The 19,705-nt window shown below is 42.5% G+C and overlaps 1 protein-coding gene across 5 annotated transcripts in view; it reads right to left on the bottom strand.

Annotated features, from left to right (window-relative positions):
* Positions 1 to 6,534: 6,534 nt before the first annotated feature.
* The window catches only part of RFTN2 (raftlin family member 2), a 65,732-nt gene continuing 52,561 nt past the window's right edge, over positions 6,535 to 19,705 (bottom strand). For 4 of the 5 annotated variants that reach the window (XM_084816776.1, XM_084816768.1, XM_084816806.1 and 1 more), the window contains 2 exons: positions 16,849 to 16,927; positions 6,535 to 7,216 (listed from right to left, as the gene is read on the bottom strand). In XM_084816776.1, coding sequence (XP_084672902.1) covers positions 6,950 to 7,216; positions 16,849 to 16,927 — 346 coding nt within the window. In that variant the 3' untranslated portion in view covers positions 6,535 to 6,949. The remainder of the gene's footprint in view (positions 7,217 to 16,848; positions 16,928 to 19,705) is intronic. The other variant, XM_084816786.1, reaches the window with a different exon arrangement.

Genomic DNA, 19,705 nt, shown 5'->3' on the forward strand with positions numbered 1-19,705 from the left:
ATATTTATAGTAATTGCTTACAGACTATACCTTGTATTAAACATTCATGTTACACTACAGCAGAGTGTGCCAAAATAATCTTACTCATTTGTAGCAAAAGGTTCCACGGAATGTTGAATCTTACCCATCACACACATGCAGCTGGTTTTTATCTTTTGTCAGTCCAGATAATATCTGCTTTATGTTCCAGTAATTGAATTCCACCCTTATTTCCTCAAATCTAAATGTATGTTCTATAAATAGCTTTTTCAGGTTTGCATTAGCGCTAAGGTTCCATGAAAACTTCATTAATGGAGTTTGAGCTATTTTGAATGCTGTAAAACTAAATATTTTTAAAAAAGTATAGCAGGTTTCATTAATTGGATGTACATGAATGCAGAAATCTAAAAGCACTAGCACTGTTGTTCAAAGTTGGTGAGATGTTTTAACTTTTTCAAGTTGGTGTATGGTCCTTTCCTATTAAAAGATATTAACCAGTGCCCCTTTATCTGTTGAAACAGATATATTTTGGGCTTTATGTGGCCAAGCTGAGTTTACTTACTTTGCTTTCTTTTGAAGGTTACTCATTAACTAGAAATGAACGAAGTGAGTTTATTTCCTAATAATAATTATGTTTCAGAGTACATAGTAGACATGCCTTAACTGCATATAATACACTGCAAATTGGACACATCTAATAGCAAGATTGCCACCTTGATATAAAGGGAATCTAAGAATGATGGACTGGAAAGACTCGGAACTTCAGTTATTTGTGTCACAAGACCTACTCCCTTTGGATGGGACTGTACCGGTGGCATATTTTTGTAGGACTGGGCTGGATGGTCTTCAGTGGGTTGACAGTTTTGCCTTCTTTGGCTGTTCTTATTTTCTATTTTAAAATGGTTTTAATGGTCAACAGGGTCGTCACATCAGATGGTTCTTAGCAACAGCAGTTATGTCATTGTGCCCACATTTATCTTGGGCAGTGTAGATCCGATTGATACCTCAAAGCGTGTGGCTGAGGAATGGCATTTCATAGGTAGCAGGATATATTTAGCATTGTCATAACTGGCTGGTTTAATATAGCCTTCCTCAGTCAGAAAATGAATAGTGTCATTAATCATTTTTGTGAAAATGTGTCATATTTGAGGCTGCAATCAAATCTTAACACATCTCCCTGTTCCATCACAAGCCTCTGAAATACTTGGTCTTATTCTTAAAAAATAATTCCAATTCTGCTGCACTGTAAACTTTACTTCATATAATCAAAGTAAATGGGAGACTGCTTGAAACTGTCCTTAAAGCTGTTGACTTAAGTACCTCTGATAACGTGTGTGCATATGTGCCTGCCTGATACGATAGAACGTCAGCAAGCGTAAGCAAACTATTGACTGTGTAGAGTAAATGTATTGAGGGTTTAACCTACATTCTGCATTATAGGGAAACCGAGCTGTTTGTCTTTCGAATTACATTGTAAAAAGTAGAGGTTGCAATTAAATATTTTCTTTTTCCACACCAGTCTATTTTGCTAAGTTGTTCTCATTTTAATTTCCCCCCATCTAAGCTGTATCTATCTCAAGATTTGATCCTCAAAACTACTTTAACCAAGACACTTGTGCACTCATGCACACACTCTCTCTCATTCTTCCCTTTCCAGATTCAAAAAATGTTAAGACACAGCTATTTACTCAGTGCAGAGGATATAGTTATTCAGGTGCCTGGAGTTGCCGACACAAAAACATACAGAAGATACATGGGTGGGAAGTGGAAGATTTGAATGGTACACTTACTATACTTTACAGGAGCTTCAAAATGTTCTTCCTACTTCATTTTATTAATTATAATAACTGAGAAAAAACCCTATTACAATAGGAAAATACCCTTCATTTAATAATCATCCTTTCATAGTTAAGGCACACTACTTATGTCAGTAAAGTTATTTTCTAGGATTTTGTGCTTCACTGTTTCTGTTCTAGATTCTGGCTAAATGTTCATTACTTAGTATAATGAGGATTGATCTACACATAAAGGCAGTTGTTTTTTCCTCCATGCAATCATGTAAGCCAGTCTACTTATCATGCACCAAACAATGTTACTAAGGGCGCAGTCCTATCCAGATAGGTGGCCACCTCCGAACTCAGAGGCGACCACCTATCCGAAGCAGGGCAGGAGAAGCACGGAGGGGATCGTTCCCTCCGCACTTTTCCTGCCCTGCATTTTCAGCTAGACAGCCGATTGCGGCTGTCTAGTCACAGGAAGGCAGAGCGGGGGAGGAAGCTGCTATACAGCATGTTGGATGCTGTATACAGGCATTTCCACCCTCCCCTCCCTGGGACATGCCCCTTTTCGGCCACTCCACACTCATCTTGCAAGTGTGGAGGACAGGGCTGTTCCGCACTGCCTCCGAGGCAGCGTGGAAGTGGGGGGAGGTCAGTTCCCGGAAAACAAGATATCCCATGGCCATCTAGCCGCTGTCTAGCAGCCACAGGATTGCTTCCTAAGTATCTTAAGTAGTATCAAACATTGATACTAAGGCAGCGGTGTTATTAGCAATATTATAGCATCGTTTTCTGTGCCCATCAGTGTTGACTCCTGTCAGGATTGGAGGTATGCCTATCTCCTTTTCAGTCCAGGCTTTCTAGCATCTGTTGTTACTCATAAATACAATTCAAGTTAGCTTTGTTAGGTAAGAAATGGTTTTACTTTTTTGGTATGTCAGGTTTTATTTCCTATAGAGTCAAATAAGGTTGAGCTGTTACTGAATCATTGCCAATATGAAGAATTACTAATGCTGTATTTTGAAGATCTAGGTTTGTAGTTTTAGGAAGTGCAAAGTGCAGTCTCCAACCAGGGAGGTGGGGGAGGGGGGAGATATCTTCCATCTGTTCTGGGATATTCAGGGTGCTCCTTGCCATGTGTATACAAGCAAATGTGTAGTCTGGTGGGTGCGGTGTACTATAAATAGTAAAAAATGTGGGCTGCAATATTGCAAATGCAGAGTGGAAGCCACCCTCTTTTAAGAGTGCTTGGATGTCAATAAAAAGTCACTGTCCTACACTGAGGAGGCCTAAGCTCTACTTACCAATTTGTGATGATCTCTTAAGATGGGGACAAAACATGTGTTGTGGGGGATGAAGTCTTAACAGTTGTGTGAGATATTTAGCAATCTTTAAGTTGGTACATGATTGTAAAACTTTTAATGGCAAATAGGGCCATTAAATGTAGTGATTAAATTGAAGGATTTTATATGGAGTTAGGACCTGTTTGAGCAAGATGTGTCAAGAATGCAGAGTATGTTTAGCATGCCACTGAAACAGCACACAAAAGCGAATAGAATCTTCCAATTGGCTAATCTGGGAGAGAACACTTCTATGACTTAACAGCCTAGAGAAAACAAATCAGGACAAACTGGAATGGGCTGTTGCGTTTGCCCAGAGCTAAATACAGGATAAAACACCAGTGGTTGGAATCCAAAGAGCCCTGACAAAATGTTAAATGTTAACAATTTAAGAGTAGATGAGCTGGTGACTTTCAAACAAATCATGGTTAATACCACTATAATAATACAAGGAAGATATACCTGCCATTCCTGTATGTGCAGAAGAGATGTATGAACAAAGTTTAAAGATAAGCCTGAGTTGCAGATCCATTGGAAAAGGTGAAATTTTATTCCAATTATTTTTTTCATGGTCTGTCTTTGGTTATATAACTATCATAAAAACTGATGTTACATATTATAAGAAAAGTAGCTGGGAGGGGATCAAATTGATTTGTTCCAAATGCAAGAGATAAGAATTCTCTTTGAAGTGAAAGGGTGCACCTAGAAGAGGGAACATAGTTCATCTATCTATCATAGACCAGCAATGCTTTTTTGTCATCACTGAAGAGTGAGCAAGGTGAGCTAAAAATACTTTATTTGGGTAGTATACTCGCCATACAGGAATCTGTTTTACCCAGTATTCAAGAAAGGTTTGCATCTGCTTAAATGGAAGTTAAATACTGTGATGCGTAGTTATACACATGCTACATGCTAGAACATGCTGATCTGATAAAGGTTTGAAATTTTGTAAATTACAAAATACGTTAAAATACATTTATCATTAAGCTTTTCCCTCAGGCTGTTTTTTTCTAAATGCTGTCAGCATAACGGTACTGAAAACTGCATATGTTTCCTCTTAATCTAGCCCATTGCTTTCAGTTCAATGGCACTTTTACTTGTTGGATGTCTTCCAAAGGGCCTGACAAATATGGACATGTAATGACTGTAATTTTTGCCACTGTGTTCACTTTGGAGTGTTTCCTTCCCATTTTTTAGTCAGAATTCCATCCTTTCCTGTTGAATGTTTTTTTAGCGTCAGTGACTGAACTAAGGCTGTATGATTGTGAATAAACGCCCTTGAACTTAGTGGAATTTACTCCTGAGAAAATATATACATAGGATCAGGCTGCAAGTTTCCTATTGGAAGTTAGAGGACATATCAGAATAGAAGATGGATTTTCAAAAGATGATAGAACTTCAGCAATGAAGGGAAAATATCCAAATTATGTTGTAACAGAAATGCAGATGCAATCAGGTTTTCCAATCAAAGGTCTGGTAAGCAGAGGTGCAATTGGTGCCAAACTTTTTAAGCTGCTTGCCTGGGGGAGCTGGGAATAGAGGAATGTCTAATTTTGTCCTGCCCTTAACATTGTTATTCAATACCAAGTTGATTGTTGTATTTGTTGGGGCGGGGGGGTTATACACAGACCTGGTTCGCATGTCATGACAACCCACACTGAGTTGTCACCCATGTTTGTTTCAGGATGGCTTGCGACACCCAAATCCACCACATTTTCCCCAGCATGGCTTGTTAACCACACACAAGCCACCCTGAGAACCCAGGGCTTGTTGCTGGGTTGTTCAGGCTGGTTTGTCGTGACGGCTGAACCCGGCAGAGTGGCTTGTGCATGTTCTGTCTGAAAGGGCTACAGAGCAGACTGGCAGGAGCCGCAAAAACCAGCCTGGCCGCTCCTCACAGTGCCCTCCGCCCCTCCTCCAGTTTGGCACTTCTTCATACACACTATCTCTGTGTGAGCCAAGTTAGCACAGATATACATACATACATACATACATATATATACATACATACACACACATACATGATTGACTTACCTCTGGGTAAGTTCAGGGCCATGGTGATTCAGGAGAGAGGGGATTTAAGCTTTCTTCCCTCCTGTTTTCACGCTGAAATTCCCGCCCCCCCCCCCCCGGGGTGGTTAAAAAAAGGGGAGGGAGACTTGTGTGCCACCTAATTGCCACAATTATTGTTGCAAGGTGTGGGTTGTCATGATGACCAAACCTAGTGAGGGTGGGTGGTACTCTAGTTCATCTGTACAGCTTTTTTGACTGTTGCTAACTGTATGATAAAGGCAGTTGAGCAGCTGTTTAAAACATGTTAAAAATTTGTTTAAAACAATATTAACAGTATGGTGCATTAATTAAGAAACACATAAGGGTTCTGATGCTGTTTTAGCTTAGTGGCATATTGCATAAGCCACCAAAGGCATCCATCGACTATGTGTTTTTCTGCTCATGAGCTTTTTATATTCTGCCTTGGCACTGCTAGTCATTTCAATAATTCCTTTTTTTAAAAGCCCAGAAGAACATACTCAGCCACTCCTGTAGCAAACTTGCTGCCCTCCAGATGTTGTTGCACTGCAGGTTCTCAGCATTTCCAGTCTGCATGGCCAATGGTCAGGGATGATGGGAAATGCAGTCCAACAATATCTGGAGGGCTGCAGATTGCCCTCTCCCTTCTCTAATGTCACCCCTGCTGTGCAGATTCTGGTTATTCATAACTGCAAGCAAAGTTGAGAAGACCAGTAAAGGCTGCTCCCAAATGTATTGTCTGCAGGGTCAGGTAATGGAGGCTTTAGCTCTGTACCAGAGGATACGTTTTGTATGCAGCAAGTTCCAAGCTCAGTATCTCCAGTAAAAAGGATCTCAGTTAACAGAATTGCCAAACCCCACATGGCCAGTGGTCAGGATTACAGGAGTTAGAGTCCACTAACATTGGGACACCCAAAGTTAGGCACCACTCAGCTAGATAGTTGAGCCTATTGGTTTATCTTGCCTAGTACTCGGGGCCAAACTGCAATTGACTCAATATTAAAAGCTAATGGGTAGAGCAGTGGAGGTTTAAAATGCAAATCACATCCTGGAGGGAAGGCTGATAATCACAGCAGGCAGAGATAATTTAGCCCATTCTCTCTGTGCTGTGGTCCCCAGGAAAATCCCTCTTCCAAAGCCAGTATTCGCAGTGGAGGAAATCCACTCTTGGTTACATTCCCTCTCCATGCTCTGATCCCAATAATTATCAGCTCTGGCTGCAACTTATGCAACTTGCATTAAACTGGCCCCTGCACATTAGATACATGATATATCCTTCCCAGTGGTCATGATTTTTAGATAGGCATAGGTACTATTCTAGCTAACAGTTTCACAACTACACTCTATTAGGGATTTGTTTTTAGTACATTCAGCTCTGAAACTTAAAAATGACACACACTGTTCTTTATGTACAATTTTAATTAATTTTTAAACCTTATGTTTATGTTAGGGCAATGCTATTGTATCGTATTTCCACACATTGTAGAAAGTGTCATGTTTTTCAATAAAGCAGAAGCCAATACCCCATCTGCAGTTGTTTCCAGTTGTCAGGACTGCTGAGATCATCACCAGTGGCATACTGTTCTAGGAATGTAACATCCCAAGAAAGTAGACTAAAAGTTAACCCTTCTGCTTAAAAATTACTACACAAATAGAGCTGTCCTATGAGCACAATTGCAGAGAGCTGGGGAGGGGGGAGTACAATGCACACATATTTGGCTGAGGAAAAGGAGGAAACTATACCAATGCATATAAAAAGTAAATTCTATTTTTTTTACATTTCTTTGAAATATGTACAGGTCCCTTTAATTCAGTTTCTGGTCACATACAAGTGACCTGAGTGACTCCATCTTCTTGGTCAAACTGTCCATCATCCAGTTCTCTTAGCATGCTGTCGCTGCTGCTGAATCCAGGGAAGCTTCCATACTGAACAGGTCTGTCCTTGGCCCAACACTGTGTAGAAGGGGACAGATGAAACTCATCTGTATGGTGATTATTTTGTGTAGGCTGTGAAGTAGCTGTGTCTAATCCAACACTTCTACTTGAAACTTTGCCTTTTTCTTCTTTGAGTTGCCTGGTAGATTTCTTCTGAAATAAAAAGGGAACCATTGAATTAGGAAGAGCTCACAGGGGCAGGGACCCGACTGAATATGTGTGGATTTCAAAACGAAGTGTCAAGAGCGGCTAAATACTTGCAGAATTTACAGTCTGAGCCCATACCCTGCCTTCCTCTGCACTGATACAAACTTTGGCATCTATTGTGTGCAGTTAAACCCAGCTCCAATTGTAGCATGCAGTTCCTCATCCCTGTCTTCATAATGATGTGTGGCCAACCCAGGGTGCAGCCAAGTTCTCAGGAGAATGAAAAGCCTTTATATACTGTATAAGTAAGCTAGAGGGGACTCTGCCAAGTAATATCTTCACACAGTGCCTTACACTACAGTAGAGATTTAACAGGCATTGAGCCCTGCACTCCAACAGAACGGTATTCCTTGTGTCTACCTGCTAAAGGATCCTTAACTTGACCCTATCCACCAGTACAAGAGATTGGACTCAAAAGCCTATTTTTATGGTGCTAGAGGTCCTATGTTTGATTTTGAACAAAAACATTATTTGCTCAGAATCACTGCATCCTCTACAGGCCTTCTTAACACAGTAGAAAATAAACTAATGTTTCATTTCCTTAGATTAAACTTGTCATTGACTTAGATATGTGTTAGGGCTATGCACCAATACTAATTCTTGTTAGCGATCAGTAGTTTTGTACTGCCATACAGGCCCTAGGAGCAGGACAGCAGATGGTATCAAGTCTTGTTTATATGAATGTTAGATTCCTGACTCTTTAGGCAAATTACCCTTTTTCTGAAATGAATGTAATATATGAAGGACGAAGCCTAAAATGGAAGATATTTTCTATCCTCAAAGCACCTATGTTTTATTATTAAACAGCATCATTTATACAACCATTGCTTGACATGGGAACTTTATGGACATAATAGCAAGTATTTGCCATGGGGAATAGCAGTACAGATACACTGCAATACAAACACTGCTTCTACACAATTTGAATCTAAAGTGATCGGTTAATCTTTGAAGCATGGAAGAGGAACCATATGTGTCTTTATGTTTAGATACTCTGTCTCAAACAGTCCTATGGAGGATCAGCAGTTGTTTGACCTTAACAGCCTTAAGGTCTAACAATTACAGAAGCAAAAGGCTGCCATTCTGTACCCTCTCTTTTATTTCATTGTAATGGAAAAGTTCAGTCTCCTGGATTAGTATGTAGGAGTATCCACCTGAAGGTCTAGCTAGTTGCTATCACTTGCATAATGGGAGTGTGATTTTAAAGATATACAAGTACTTGAATATTGAGTCTTCCAGCTCTATTGAATTTATCACCTCTCTAGGAGGAAATCTCCAGGAACTGATGTTATTTTAACATGGAATATATACAGTTCATCCAGAACTGAGGTTTTTAATAGGACTGCTCCTGTTCTCCCTTTTCCTTCACCTTGTAATTATAATGAAATGATCTAAAAAAACTTAAACAAAAATATTGATGAGAGAAAGCGATGTCAGGGAGATATGCACAGCTATCACTTTTAAAGCCTTAGGGAACAATCCTATGCATGCTTAGACAGAAATAAGTTGTTCAACTCCCAGCATTTCTCAGCCAGCATGGTGGCTTATTTCTGTGTAAACATGCATAGGATTGTGCCCTTAATGGCTTAAAAATAGTCATTATTGTGAGAGATCTAGATTGAAAAGATATATTTGCATACATTTCCACTATTTATCTCTTCAGTGGCCTGTCTTTTTTTCCTGTTGGAAGCATAGCTTTCGATGCAAACTGAAACAACAACCAGTCTCCTTATTGTCAGCTCTACCAATTAATTGAAGCAAGTGTGGGTGTGACTTTATAAATCAAAGCTTCCATCAATTCTGCATAAATGAAAGTTTGTAGTTCTAATTAAAATAAATATTTCATTAAAATAATCTAGAAACAAATATTTCTTAAGCCTGAACAGCTGTACATATGAGATACAGAAACACTGGCTTTAATCCTAAGAAGTGCTCACTGAAGGCTGTTGGTGGAGGAGGACTTTCCCACCCTCTCTTCTCCCTTGCAGCCCCCACCCCCAAAGCCTCTCCTGCGGGATGGGACCCTCCTGAACAGAGGTAGCTGCCAGGGGGAAATAGCCAGAAATCAGATATGGGCAACTTCTGTGGGCTGAGCTCCCACTTCAGGTTCCGCCCCGTGGTCCCTGTGCCACAGCCCCTTCTGCTCAAGGGATCCCCTGTCCTACAGGAGATGTTGGGAGGGGGGGCTGGTGCAGGGGAGGAGAGAGGTGGGAAAGTTCTCCTCCACCAACAGTCTTCGGTGAGCACTTCAAGCCAATGTCCCTGGCAATTTTCTCAATATTCAACAAGCTTCTCTTTCCTGTGTTAAATGAAGAAGCACCTCACTGGTTGTTCCCTACAAAGATCAGTCAGAGATCAACTTGCATTTTCCGTTTCCTCCTTAGATGTTTTCAAACTCTGCGTATTTTCAGTAAATCAGAGAAAATACTATAAGCAGAATAAAACATGAGAGATAACAAGGGAAGAAGTAGGAAGTCATAAACCTTCCCTTTTAGAGGCATTACCCTTCCATTACAAGAGCGGCTTCTATGAGATGAGAACACCATTCTTCTATGAATTCACCCACTTCCCCCAGTATTCTGGGACCCTTAGTAGATACAGAAGTGCTCTAATGATCTTTACATATTTTTGTAAGCCATGTGCTTTGCTTTGTTAGAAAGATAAGATGTACTTTTGAAAATAAGCAAATCTCCAATCCTGCCATATTACTTAGCCTGTGGGCTAGGGTTGTGGCTTTAGAACTACCAATGTTCATTACATTTTATTCAAAAGTCTGGACATATGGAGGGTGATGATAGTGGATGGTGGTGGTGTGGAGAGAAGGATGAGGGAATCTACTAGGTTGTCACATCTGGGCTCAGTCAGCCAAAGACTTCTGACTTAGGATTGGGAGGGAGACAGAAGCAACAGCAACAGAAATTCCATGCCAATGGCAACTGCTAGTGTTATATAATACCATTGGTTTTATATAATATTTGTTACTCAGCAGCAAGAGAGAGAGGCTCACCCTTCAGCTGTGTATGTGAAAAGTTACTATTTCATCAGTTTTTTTTTCAAAACAACAAATGCAGCAATTCATTCTACACAACTTGTGAGTATGTAATAAGAGTGTATCAATTTTTGAACGATTGAGTGCACATTCCAAAGGAGTTAAACATTGTGCGCTTCTTTTTCCATCTACACCTAAAATATGCACAGCCTTAAAAAAAGAAAGAAAAGAAAAACGGACAGACAAATTTCAGAACTATCGTAACCGTAAGCAACACTCTTGCTGTCTCTGGAATGAAAAGCGACACTCTCCAGCCAACAAAATGTGACATACTGAGATACGAGGATCTCATACCAGGTCCTGTGAAATTGTTGTATATGGCTGCAAACCAAGAATACTGCATCATTAACTGTCAATCTCAACTATCTTTCAAGATCAGGGGATTGTCTGGCTTGCTGTACATCTGCCCAGCACAGCTAGTGACCCGTCAAGCCAGATGCAGTCCACCAGCATTGTATTGTGCTCTGCAAGAAACCTGAAAATCCATTTGTTTTTGTATGCAGGGCACAAAAAATCCTCTTGAAAAATAACTGATGCTGGAATGTAAAAGGAGATACTATTTTTAAAGGCAAAGTGATACAGGTGGTTTGGGCATCTGTTTCCTAAAATAGATTTAAGTGTTGTTTTGCACATTTCCTTTGCACTAGTTACTCATTGAAACAGCAACAGCCCACTTCCCTTATTTCCTCTTATTCTATTTTTCAGCTCCATTTTCTTTAACTCTTGAATTCATCTCATGCAGTTGAAAAGTATGTTTTTTTAAAAAAATAGTGATTTTAGGAAGTGTGAATGAAAGTGTATGTTCAGCAGAGAGCCAGAGCCCTGTCTGAAATTCTCACCCCCCAAATAAAGAAACAAATACAATAAGATAAATTTGTTTTAATAACAAGTATCTGTGCTACACAGAGTGGAACCACTAAAGCAGGAAGTCTGGGAGATGAAGAAAACAATGACAGCACATATGTAAGAAGAACATGCTACATTTCATATTTACCATGTGATAACTAGAACTATTCCATAATTATTGGATTCTAACTTGGATAAAGGCTACTAATTGCCTACATTCCTTTGCTCAGTAATACTTCCTTCTCTGCTGTACGTATTCATATTTCTGTTTTTGCCTTGGTTGTGTTTTGCAATATTGCCCTCTTCAGTTGTGACCAATCAATGGAGCCATGCTTGATTGCAGCCACTCCAACTGTGTGAACTGGCACTCACAGGGAAGTCTCAACTGTGACTTCAGTGTTGCAAATTTGAGTGACAGGTGGCCAATAGACATGGAGAAAGGGAAAGAATGGATGCAAATCATCTGCGGAGCTTCTAATTTGCTTCTGGAAGTGTTTCAGCTTTTTAGGCCGAGATATATCAGCTCAGTATGCTGCCTAATAAAAGTACATAAAGGAAAATGTGCTACTGGAGATGGCATTGAAGATATCCATGACTGTAGTCTGTAGAGATTCCCTATAAAGAGATCCCCTTGTGGCATATCAACAACGCTGCTCTCTTCCTGTGGACTTCTGCCTGAACAGAGCTACAGTGGACTTCTGCATGGCAGACCACCATTCTCTGCAGGACCAGGCCCCCCAGGACAACCACCATCTGTCCCCTTCTTGGAAGGAGATATATAAGCTGGCTGGCTGAGGTGGCAGGCTGCCACCGGCAGGTTCGCCACCAAAGAAGGAGTGATGAGGGCACCAGCCCCTCCTAGAGCAACTGCGTGTGCGGGTCTTGGGTGAGTGAGCTATCCCAGGGTGAGAGCGTGGGATAGCTGCGGGGGCTGAGGTCCAACCATCCCTTAGGTGAGAGTTGAGGGGTGGGGGCAATTGGCTAGTGTGAGAGCCTAGCCATAGCCTGGATGACAGCCTCATGGGAGTGTAGAAATTGGTGCTGGAGGGGGATGTAGAGTAGGCCTATTTTAATTTTAGGTTGTTGCTACAGCCTTTTACTGGCCTGGTTTGTTTGGCTGTACTGGCCTTTTATTATTACTTTTATTTTAAAGCTGTACATGGCTCAGGTGAATCCCAGGGGATGGGGGAGGAATGGGGTGCCCCTGTTGGAGTAATTTTGGGCAGAAGGAGGTATGGCGTTGGGGGTTGGACATGTCAGGTAAGGGAAAAGTGGGACAGATGTTTGAAATCAGTACCATCTTTCAGTCCTTCTCCTGTACCTCAAAATCTAGGTTGCCCTATCAGCCCACCCTCTGATCTGTCGGTACTGCTTTTGAACACCAGTCTGGTGCATAATAAAACAATTACTATCCATAACTTGATTGTGGATGAAGGAGCTGACCTGGTGTGTATTACTGGGGCCTGGGTGGATGAGTTGGGCGGGGTGGATCTGTCCCAGCTTTGTCCACCTGGGTACTCAATGCAGCACCAACCTAGATTGGAGGGTCGGAGGGGAGGAGTTGCCATCATCCATAAAGATTCCATCTCCCTCACAAGGAAACCCATCCATTCTAGCACCAGTTTTGAGGGGCTGTACCTTGCGTTGGGCCAAAGAGACAGAGCAGGTATGCTGCTGGTGTACCGCCCACCCTGCTGCCCAGCCGTCTCCCTGCCTGAGCTGGCTGAGGTGGTGCTGGAGAACCCTAGGACTGTGGTTCTGGGGGACTTCAACATCCACGCTGAGGCTATCCTGACGGCCTGCTTGGGACTTCATGGCAACAATGACAACCATGGGGCTGTCTCAGAACATCACTGGCCCCAATACATGTGGCAGGACATACCCTGCACCTGGTTTTTACTGCTGGTCAGATGAAGGATGATCGGGGGCGGGGGCAACAACTCTGTTGTCATGATCAAATCATTTCCTTGTGAAGTTTAGCTTGGTGGTAGCAGATCCTCCCTACAGGAGTGGGGGACCGATTAAGATGGTCTGTCCCCTGAGACTTATGGAATCTGATGGATTCCTGAACGCTCTGGGGGATTTTCCAGCTGATACAGCTGGCGTTTCACTTGAGGCCTTGGTCTCATTATAGAATGGTGAGATGGGAAAGGCCATTGATACAATCACTTCCAAACACCCACTCCAGTGCTGCGGAGCCTGTAATTCACCTTGGTTTACAGAAGATCTACGGGCAATGAAACAGGCCAGACAATGGCTAGAGTGCAGGTGGCACAGGTCTCAGAGCAAGTACGATCGAAGATTAGCAAAGACTCTTCATTGTGCCTATTATGCAGTAGTGAGGATGGCAAAAAAATCCTATTACACCTCTATTATTTCATCCTCAAAATGTCGCCCAGCAGAATTGTTCCGAGTGATGAAGCTGCTGTTGGGATCTGGCTCAGGCTTAGAGAAATTGGGATTGGAAACCCTTGGTCAGTTGCTGTAATAAATTTGCTAGGCACTTCGAGGAGAAAGTCGCTCATATTTGCTCAGAACTTGATGCCAGTTATTGTGGAGACAGTTATCGTATCCAGTGCTCCATGTGGTTGTGTTTCCTGGGATCTGTTTCAATTGTTCCAGCCTGATGATGTGGACAAGATGCTTGAATCAGTCCGTCCCATCACATGTAAGCTTGACCCTTGTCCAAATTGGCTAATACAATCAAGCAGGGGTGGATTGGCTGGATGGCTCCAGGGAGTGGTAAATGCTTTGCTCTGTTGGGGTGGTTCCTGCCACCTTGAAAGAGGCTGTACTGTGCCCTCTCCTGAAGAGGACCTCCCTGGACCCAGAGGTGTGTGATAACTATTGCCCCATCGCTAATATCCCCTTTTGGGGCAAGGTGCTTGAGCGTGTGGTGGCTGGGGAGCTTCAGGTGTTCTTGGAGGACACTGATTATCTGGACCCATTTCAGTCTGGTTTCAGGCCGGGGTACACTGAAACGGCTTTGGTTGCTCTAACAGATGACCTACTCCGGGTGAAAGATGTGGGGGTGCTACCCTGTTGATCTTCCTGGATATCTCAGCAGCTTTTGATACCACTGATCATGCTTACTGGATTGGCTCTGCAGGATAGGAGTTGGGGACATTGTGCTACATTGGTTCCGATCCTACCTGCAGGGCTGATTCCAGAGAGTGGTATTGAGTGATTCCTGTTCTACCCCATGGCTATTAAGCTTTGGGGTGCTATTCTATCCCCCATACTATTCAACATCTATAGGAAGCTGTTGGGTGAGGACATTAGGAGTTTTGGGGTGGGGTGCCACTAGTACGCCGATGATGCTCAGCTCTACTTCTCCTTGTGAGAGTCAGCTGGGGTGGTGAAGGTGGACCAGTGCCTGGAGGCTGTAATGGGCTGGATGAAGGCCAATAAACTGAAGCTGAATCCTGACAAGATGGAAGCTCTGTGGATTGGTAGTTCCCAAGTCTGGGAACTGGGTAAGCAGCCTGTCCTGGATGGAATTGCACTTCCTCTGAAGGAGCAGGTGCATAGCTTGGGAGTACTAGATCCATCCCTGTCACTGGAGCCCCAGGTGGACCCCGTGGCCCAGAGTACTTGCGGTCAGCTTCAGCTGATCCGCCAGCTACAGCCTTTCCTGGACAGGGCCACAGTAATGCATGTGCTGGTAACTTCCCAATTAGACTACTGCAATGCCCTTTACGTGGGGCTGCCCCTGAAGACGACTTGGAAGCTGCAGCCAGTGCAAGATGCAGCATCTAGACTGACTGGAACATCATGTAAAGATCACATAACACCGGTCTTAAAGGAATTGCACTGGCTGGCAGTATGCTTCCGGTTGGAATTCAAAGTCCTAGAGATGAAATTTAAAGCCCTAAGCGGCTTGGGAGCTCAATATTTGAGGGAGCGCCTCCCCCTATATGACTGCCCAAGGACTGAGATCTGTTGGAGGAGCCATCCTCTGCATCTCACCAGTGTGGGATGTGGGAGAGGGCTTTTTCTGCAGTGGCACCCCAGTTGTGGAATGCCCTCCCCTTGGAGGCCCTATTGGCGCAGACACTGGTTTCATTTCAGCACCAAATTAAAACATGGCTTTTTACCAAAGGGTAAATTGAGGGCTAACTGGATTCCTTGACTTTGCACACTGTTTTACCTGTTTTATTGTTTTAGGTTTTAAATTGGTATTAGCTAGCTTAATGATTTAATATTTTTAGCTATTTAAATTATTTATTGTTTTATATTGTTTAAATTGATTTTATCTGTATGCCGCCCTGAGATCTTAATGACATAGGGTGGGATACAAATGGTTTAAATAAATAAATATAAAGTAAAATGTTAAAGATGCAGTACTTGACCCATAGTGACTGGACATACAGAGGGTTACTGCTGGCCATGGATGCAACAGTTGCCACCATCACCACACCCTGCTCAAGCAGCTGTGCATTGGTTAGTGTGGTTTTGCCCAGATAATACTCATAGGGAAATTACCCAGCTGGATGAAGGATCATCTGAGGTCAACAATTGCACAAGCTATTATGAGCCCTTTATTTAATTTTTTTTCACCCTGTGAGGAAATGGATAATTGTCTGCTGCACAGCTCATCGCAGTAGTAGTTGCATAACTTCACACAATATGCTCCTTATAGTGGAGTTCGGGGAAAATATTTGGCTGCTGCTAGTAATAATGAAGTTCTTTCTTTCACAGACAGAGCTAGACATAATTTGTATAGCTGTCCTGGATTGCAGGGGCATGCCCAAGCTCTTCAAGTGGTTTTGCAGGATATGCAACTAAAATCCTAGGGAGAACATAGCTAATTTTGTTTAAAGGCTACAGTTTTATCTTAGCCTATTTGCTAAGCAGCAAGCTCACAGAAGAAATCAGAAGAAAAGATACACAAATCAAACAAAATTATCAGAGCAAATCACTTTGGCCTGGATCCAGAGATACTGTGTGCAAGCTCAAAGACATTTCTGGTTGTGTTAAGCAGCCCACTAAATTCTCCTGATTTCCCCATCCCACTGTAGCCCCTTGTGCCTCATTATGCACTGTTGCAGAGAGTCCCTTGTCTCTCAGGAGTGGCTTTTGAGAAGAGCAAGGTGCTGTAGTAGCAGGGGAGGAACCATGAAAGTCCCATGGAGGGAGCAATCCTATGCGGATAGATGGCCGCCTCCGCACTCGCCTATCGAATGCACAGCGGGAGGAGCGTGGAGGGGATCATCTTCTCCGCACTCCAGCCACCCTGCATTCGTAGCTAGACAGCTGATTTCAGCTGTCTAGCCGTGGGACATCGGAGCGCAGGATGGGGAAGCTGGATGACACATAGGAAGTGTTGTACCGGTACTTCCACACTCCCCGCCCCCGGGAACATCCCCTTTCCCCCCACTCTGTACTACTCTTACGAGCGTGAGGAGAGGGTGGACAGGCGGTTCTCCAGGGAACCAACCAATCCTCTGGCCGTCTAGCCGCTGTCTAGCAGCCATAGGATTGTGCCCTAAGTGAGAGGGGTTCTAGTCTATCTCAGGCTCCAATCCTCTGGTTTTTTGCTTTTAACCCCCCTTGTTCTGAAGCAAAAGTAGGCCCTCTGGATAATTATGAATATTATCATTATGAACTACTGATGCAACAGTAATTTTCCCCCATTTGTATGTTCTGTCTATTTGTATCTACTCAGATCATCCCATCTTACCTCAGGTGTCTGGACAGCTGGAGTCCACATAACAGGCCTCTGAAGGAAAACCACTTGCTTAGTAGCCAGATTTCCCTCACTGAAAAATTAAAGAAACTGTTTTTAGAATGTTTATTTTTATTTACATTTTATTTACATTTCTCTCACATTGATGGAAATGAGTGAGGGTGATGCAGGATAACTTTCTGTAGGTGTGCCATATATTTCTCTCTCTCTCTCTCTCTCTCACACACACATACACAGTATATTAATGTATCTGTAAGAGTTCCCAGGCAGTCTCCCATCCAGGCACTGATTCGATCTAAACCTCCTTAGCTTTAGCAAGGTGAGTCCATAGGGGCCATTTTGGCCAACAAAACCTCCATATGAGGTACTGAGGGCATCTCTACACCAGCCTAAAATCCTGCATTTAAAACAGGGCTTTCTGCTTCCGTTTTAATGTAGGATCACCACTGACTCCCTTTACACGTGCTTCCTTTCACCCCCCGCCCCTTCTCCCTGTATCTGAGCCTTCCATTATCTTTCATTGATCTCGCTTCTCTTCTTGCTGCTTTCACTCTTTTCATGGAGGGAACTGAAGTGGAACACAATGGGGTACTTTGATAGCTCATTATCTGTGATGTATTTAAAAATGGAACAAAAGGCATTTAGTGCAGGAGGGTCACGGCAGGGTCACGGCATCATGTAAAGAGCCCGCAAACTTCCGTGAAGGAGCAATCTCAATCACAGGATAAAAGCTCCGTGTGATGAAGCCCTCATACTCTAGCCTGCCAACCCTAGCCCTATCATGACTAAATTTTACATGCAAGATTATTTTCTTCACACATTGCTTTAAAACTTTTAAAACCTTCCCTTTGATCATTCCAAACCAGCTGTCTTAATCACACTTTAGTTTTCTCCAGGAACAGTTGCCGATACAATTTATTTGCTGCCAGATGTTCTGGGTGAGCTAAGGAGAGTATTCTCCTTGATTGGTCTTTCCACAGTTGCAGTTTTTGCTTCTAAGGGGAAAGTTACTGACACAAGTGGTATAATGAACTAGCTTTGCAAAAAAGAAGGTAATATTGGCTGCAATCCGAAAGTCTACACAAACACCCTCCATGTGCACATTTGATGTTTTTTCTGAGCATTTACTTCTCAAAAGCTGAATATAGGGGAATGAACACAAACACACACACAATCACTTTTTAAACTTAAGGGGAAACTGTGTATGTGCCCTAAAAACATTCTCCCTTAAAAAAAGACAATGCCAAATTCCTGAAGTGCATCTTGATCCCACGGGAACTGAAAGAGCAAATTGGGGATCCCATGAGGAATAACTTCTGACAGGGAATTTTACAGAAATGTTTGGGCACATGCAGACTATCCATGTGTCACAGTGACTATTTCTTAAACTTGGATGTCACCCAGTCACGAGTTTGAAATTTGCTAAAGAAGTTGAGCAACCATATCCCATAAGCACAAATTTCTAGGACACCCAGTTATTTACGCTATCCACTGAATTCTTCACAGAGCGAATAGATTGAATTATGACACTGTAGCTACAATCTGGCACAGAATGGGCTTAAATGCACTTTATTTTGTTTTGGATTGTGTTCGTTTATACCCTTTGGATTGGATCCAGATTTATGATGGATCAACTGCCTCATGGAAGTGGACTTCCCCGCCCCTTCCTTCCCACGGCAGTCCCTCCACCTCCCCTGCTGAGAATGCTACACAAAATTGGGTGGAAAGGTCTTCTGCAAGCAGAGTCTTTCCTCTTTTGGAAGATCCCTTCCTTTTGTGGAAGGCAGATCCTGGATCCAACCCTCAATTTATAATGTGCTAGAAGCTGCTCTTCACCAACGCAATGGTCTAGCATTACTTTTTGAATACAGCAATGGACTTAAGATAAATGCCACAGATAAATACCTCCTGTATTTCGGTTACTATATTAATGTTGCTCTTGTTCTCCATTGTACGTGTACAGGAATGTGTTTTTCAGTAACATCACTAAACTTTTAATGAAAGCAGTCTGAGCCACTGTATTTAAAAACTCTACGCTCTTCCATGCCTCGTTCAAGACAGGTTACACAGGAGGCCTTTACGGCAATTTGCATATGCAGAATTCAGTTTACCATTGGATGGTCTACTCTATGGCAGCATGTAAATGACAGAGGAGAGGTGGTGTCAGTAGAGTTTGTTAATGATGCCCATTTTGCATGGGATACTGACATACATTCTGCTACTGTGAATCCTCTATCTCCTTTTTTATTAAGGATTTGAAAGGAGGGAAAGAATTTCACAAAACATTTTTCACATATCCCTGTAACTTTCATACACACAAAATATGACATTATTCACTGGCATGATATTAAACCCTGCCTTTGAAAAGAGACGGCACAATCAAGTCAAGTTAAGCTCTTTAAAATTCAATCGATTGAAAGAAGAAAGAAGGCTGCAATCCTATGAACCCTTGTGTCAAGGTTCCCCTTATGACCTGGACCCCCTGACCAACTTCTTAAGGATCTCTTGCCTCCTTAAGAGTCCCCTTCCCGGTAACATCGGATTTAGGCTGTAGCCGTGGGGAGAGTGACACTCTAGACTCACGGTTCAACCACAACAGTTTACTAGTAGATTTAAAGCAAACAAATTACAACTAAAGATATTTACACAATAGAGCTGAGTGATATAAAAGCGTTAAAAGAAAATAAAAGTTGCAATGCAAGTTCCTTTACCCTAGCTTCCTTAGACTTTTCTAGGCTGCTTCTTCCTGCTCACTCTTCAGACTCTGCTCTCACTTCAGGCTCTGGCTGTCCTTTTACTGCTCTGGGTACAGTCTGGTCTTTCTGATTCTTAGGAGCTCTCTAGCTCTATA

This window comes from Heloderma suspectum, chromosome 1, assembly GCF_057233095.1.
Source record: "Heloderma suspectum isolate Gila_16-S chromosome 1, 16-S_ref, whole genome shotgun sequence".
Taxonomy (NCBI): domain Eukaryota; kingdom Metazoa; phylum Chordata; class Lepidosauria; order Squamata; family Helodermatidae; genus Heloderma; species Heloderma suspectum.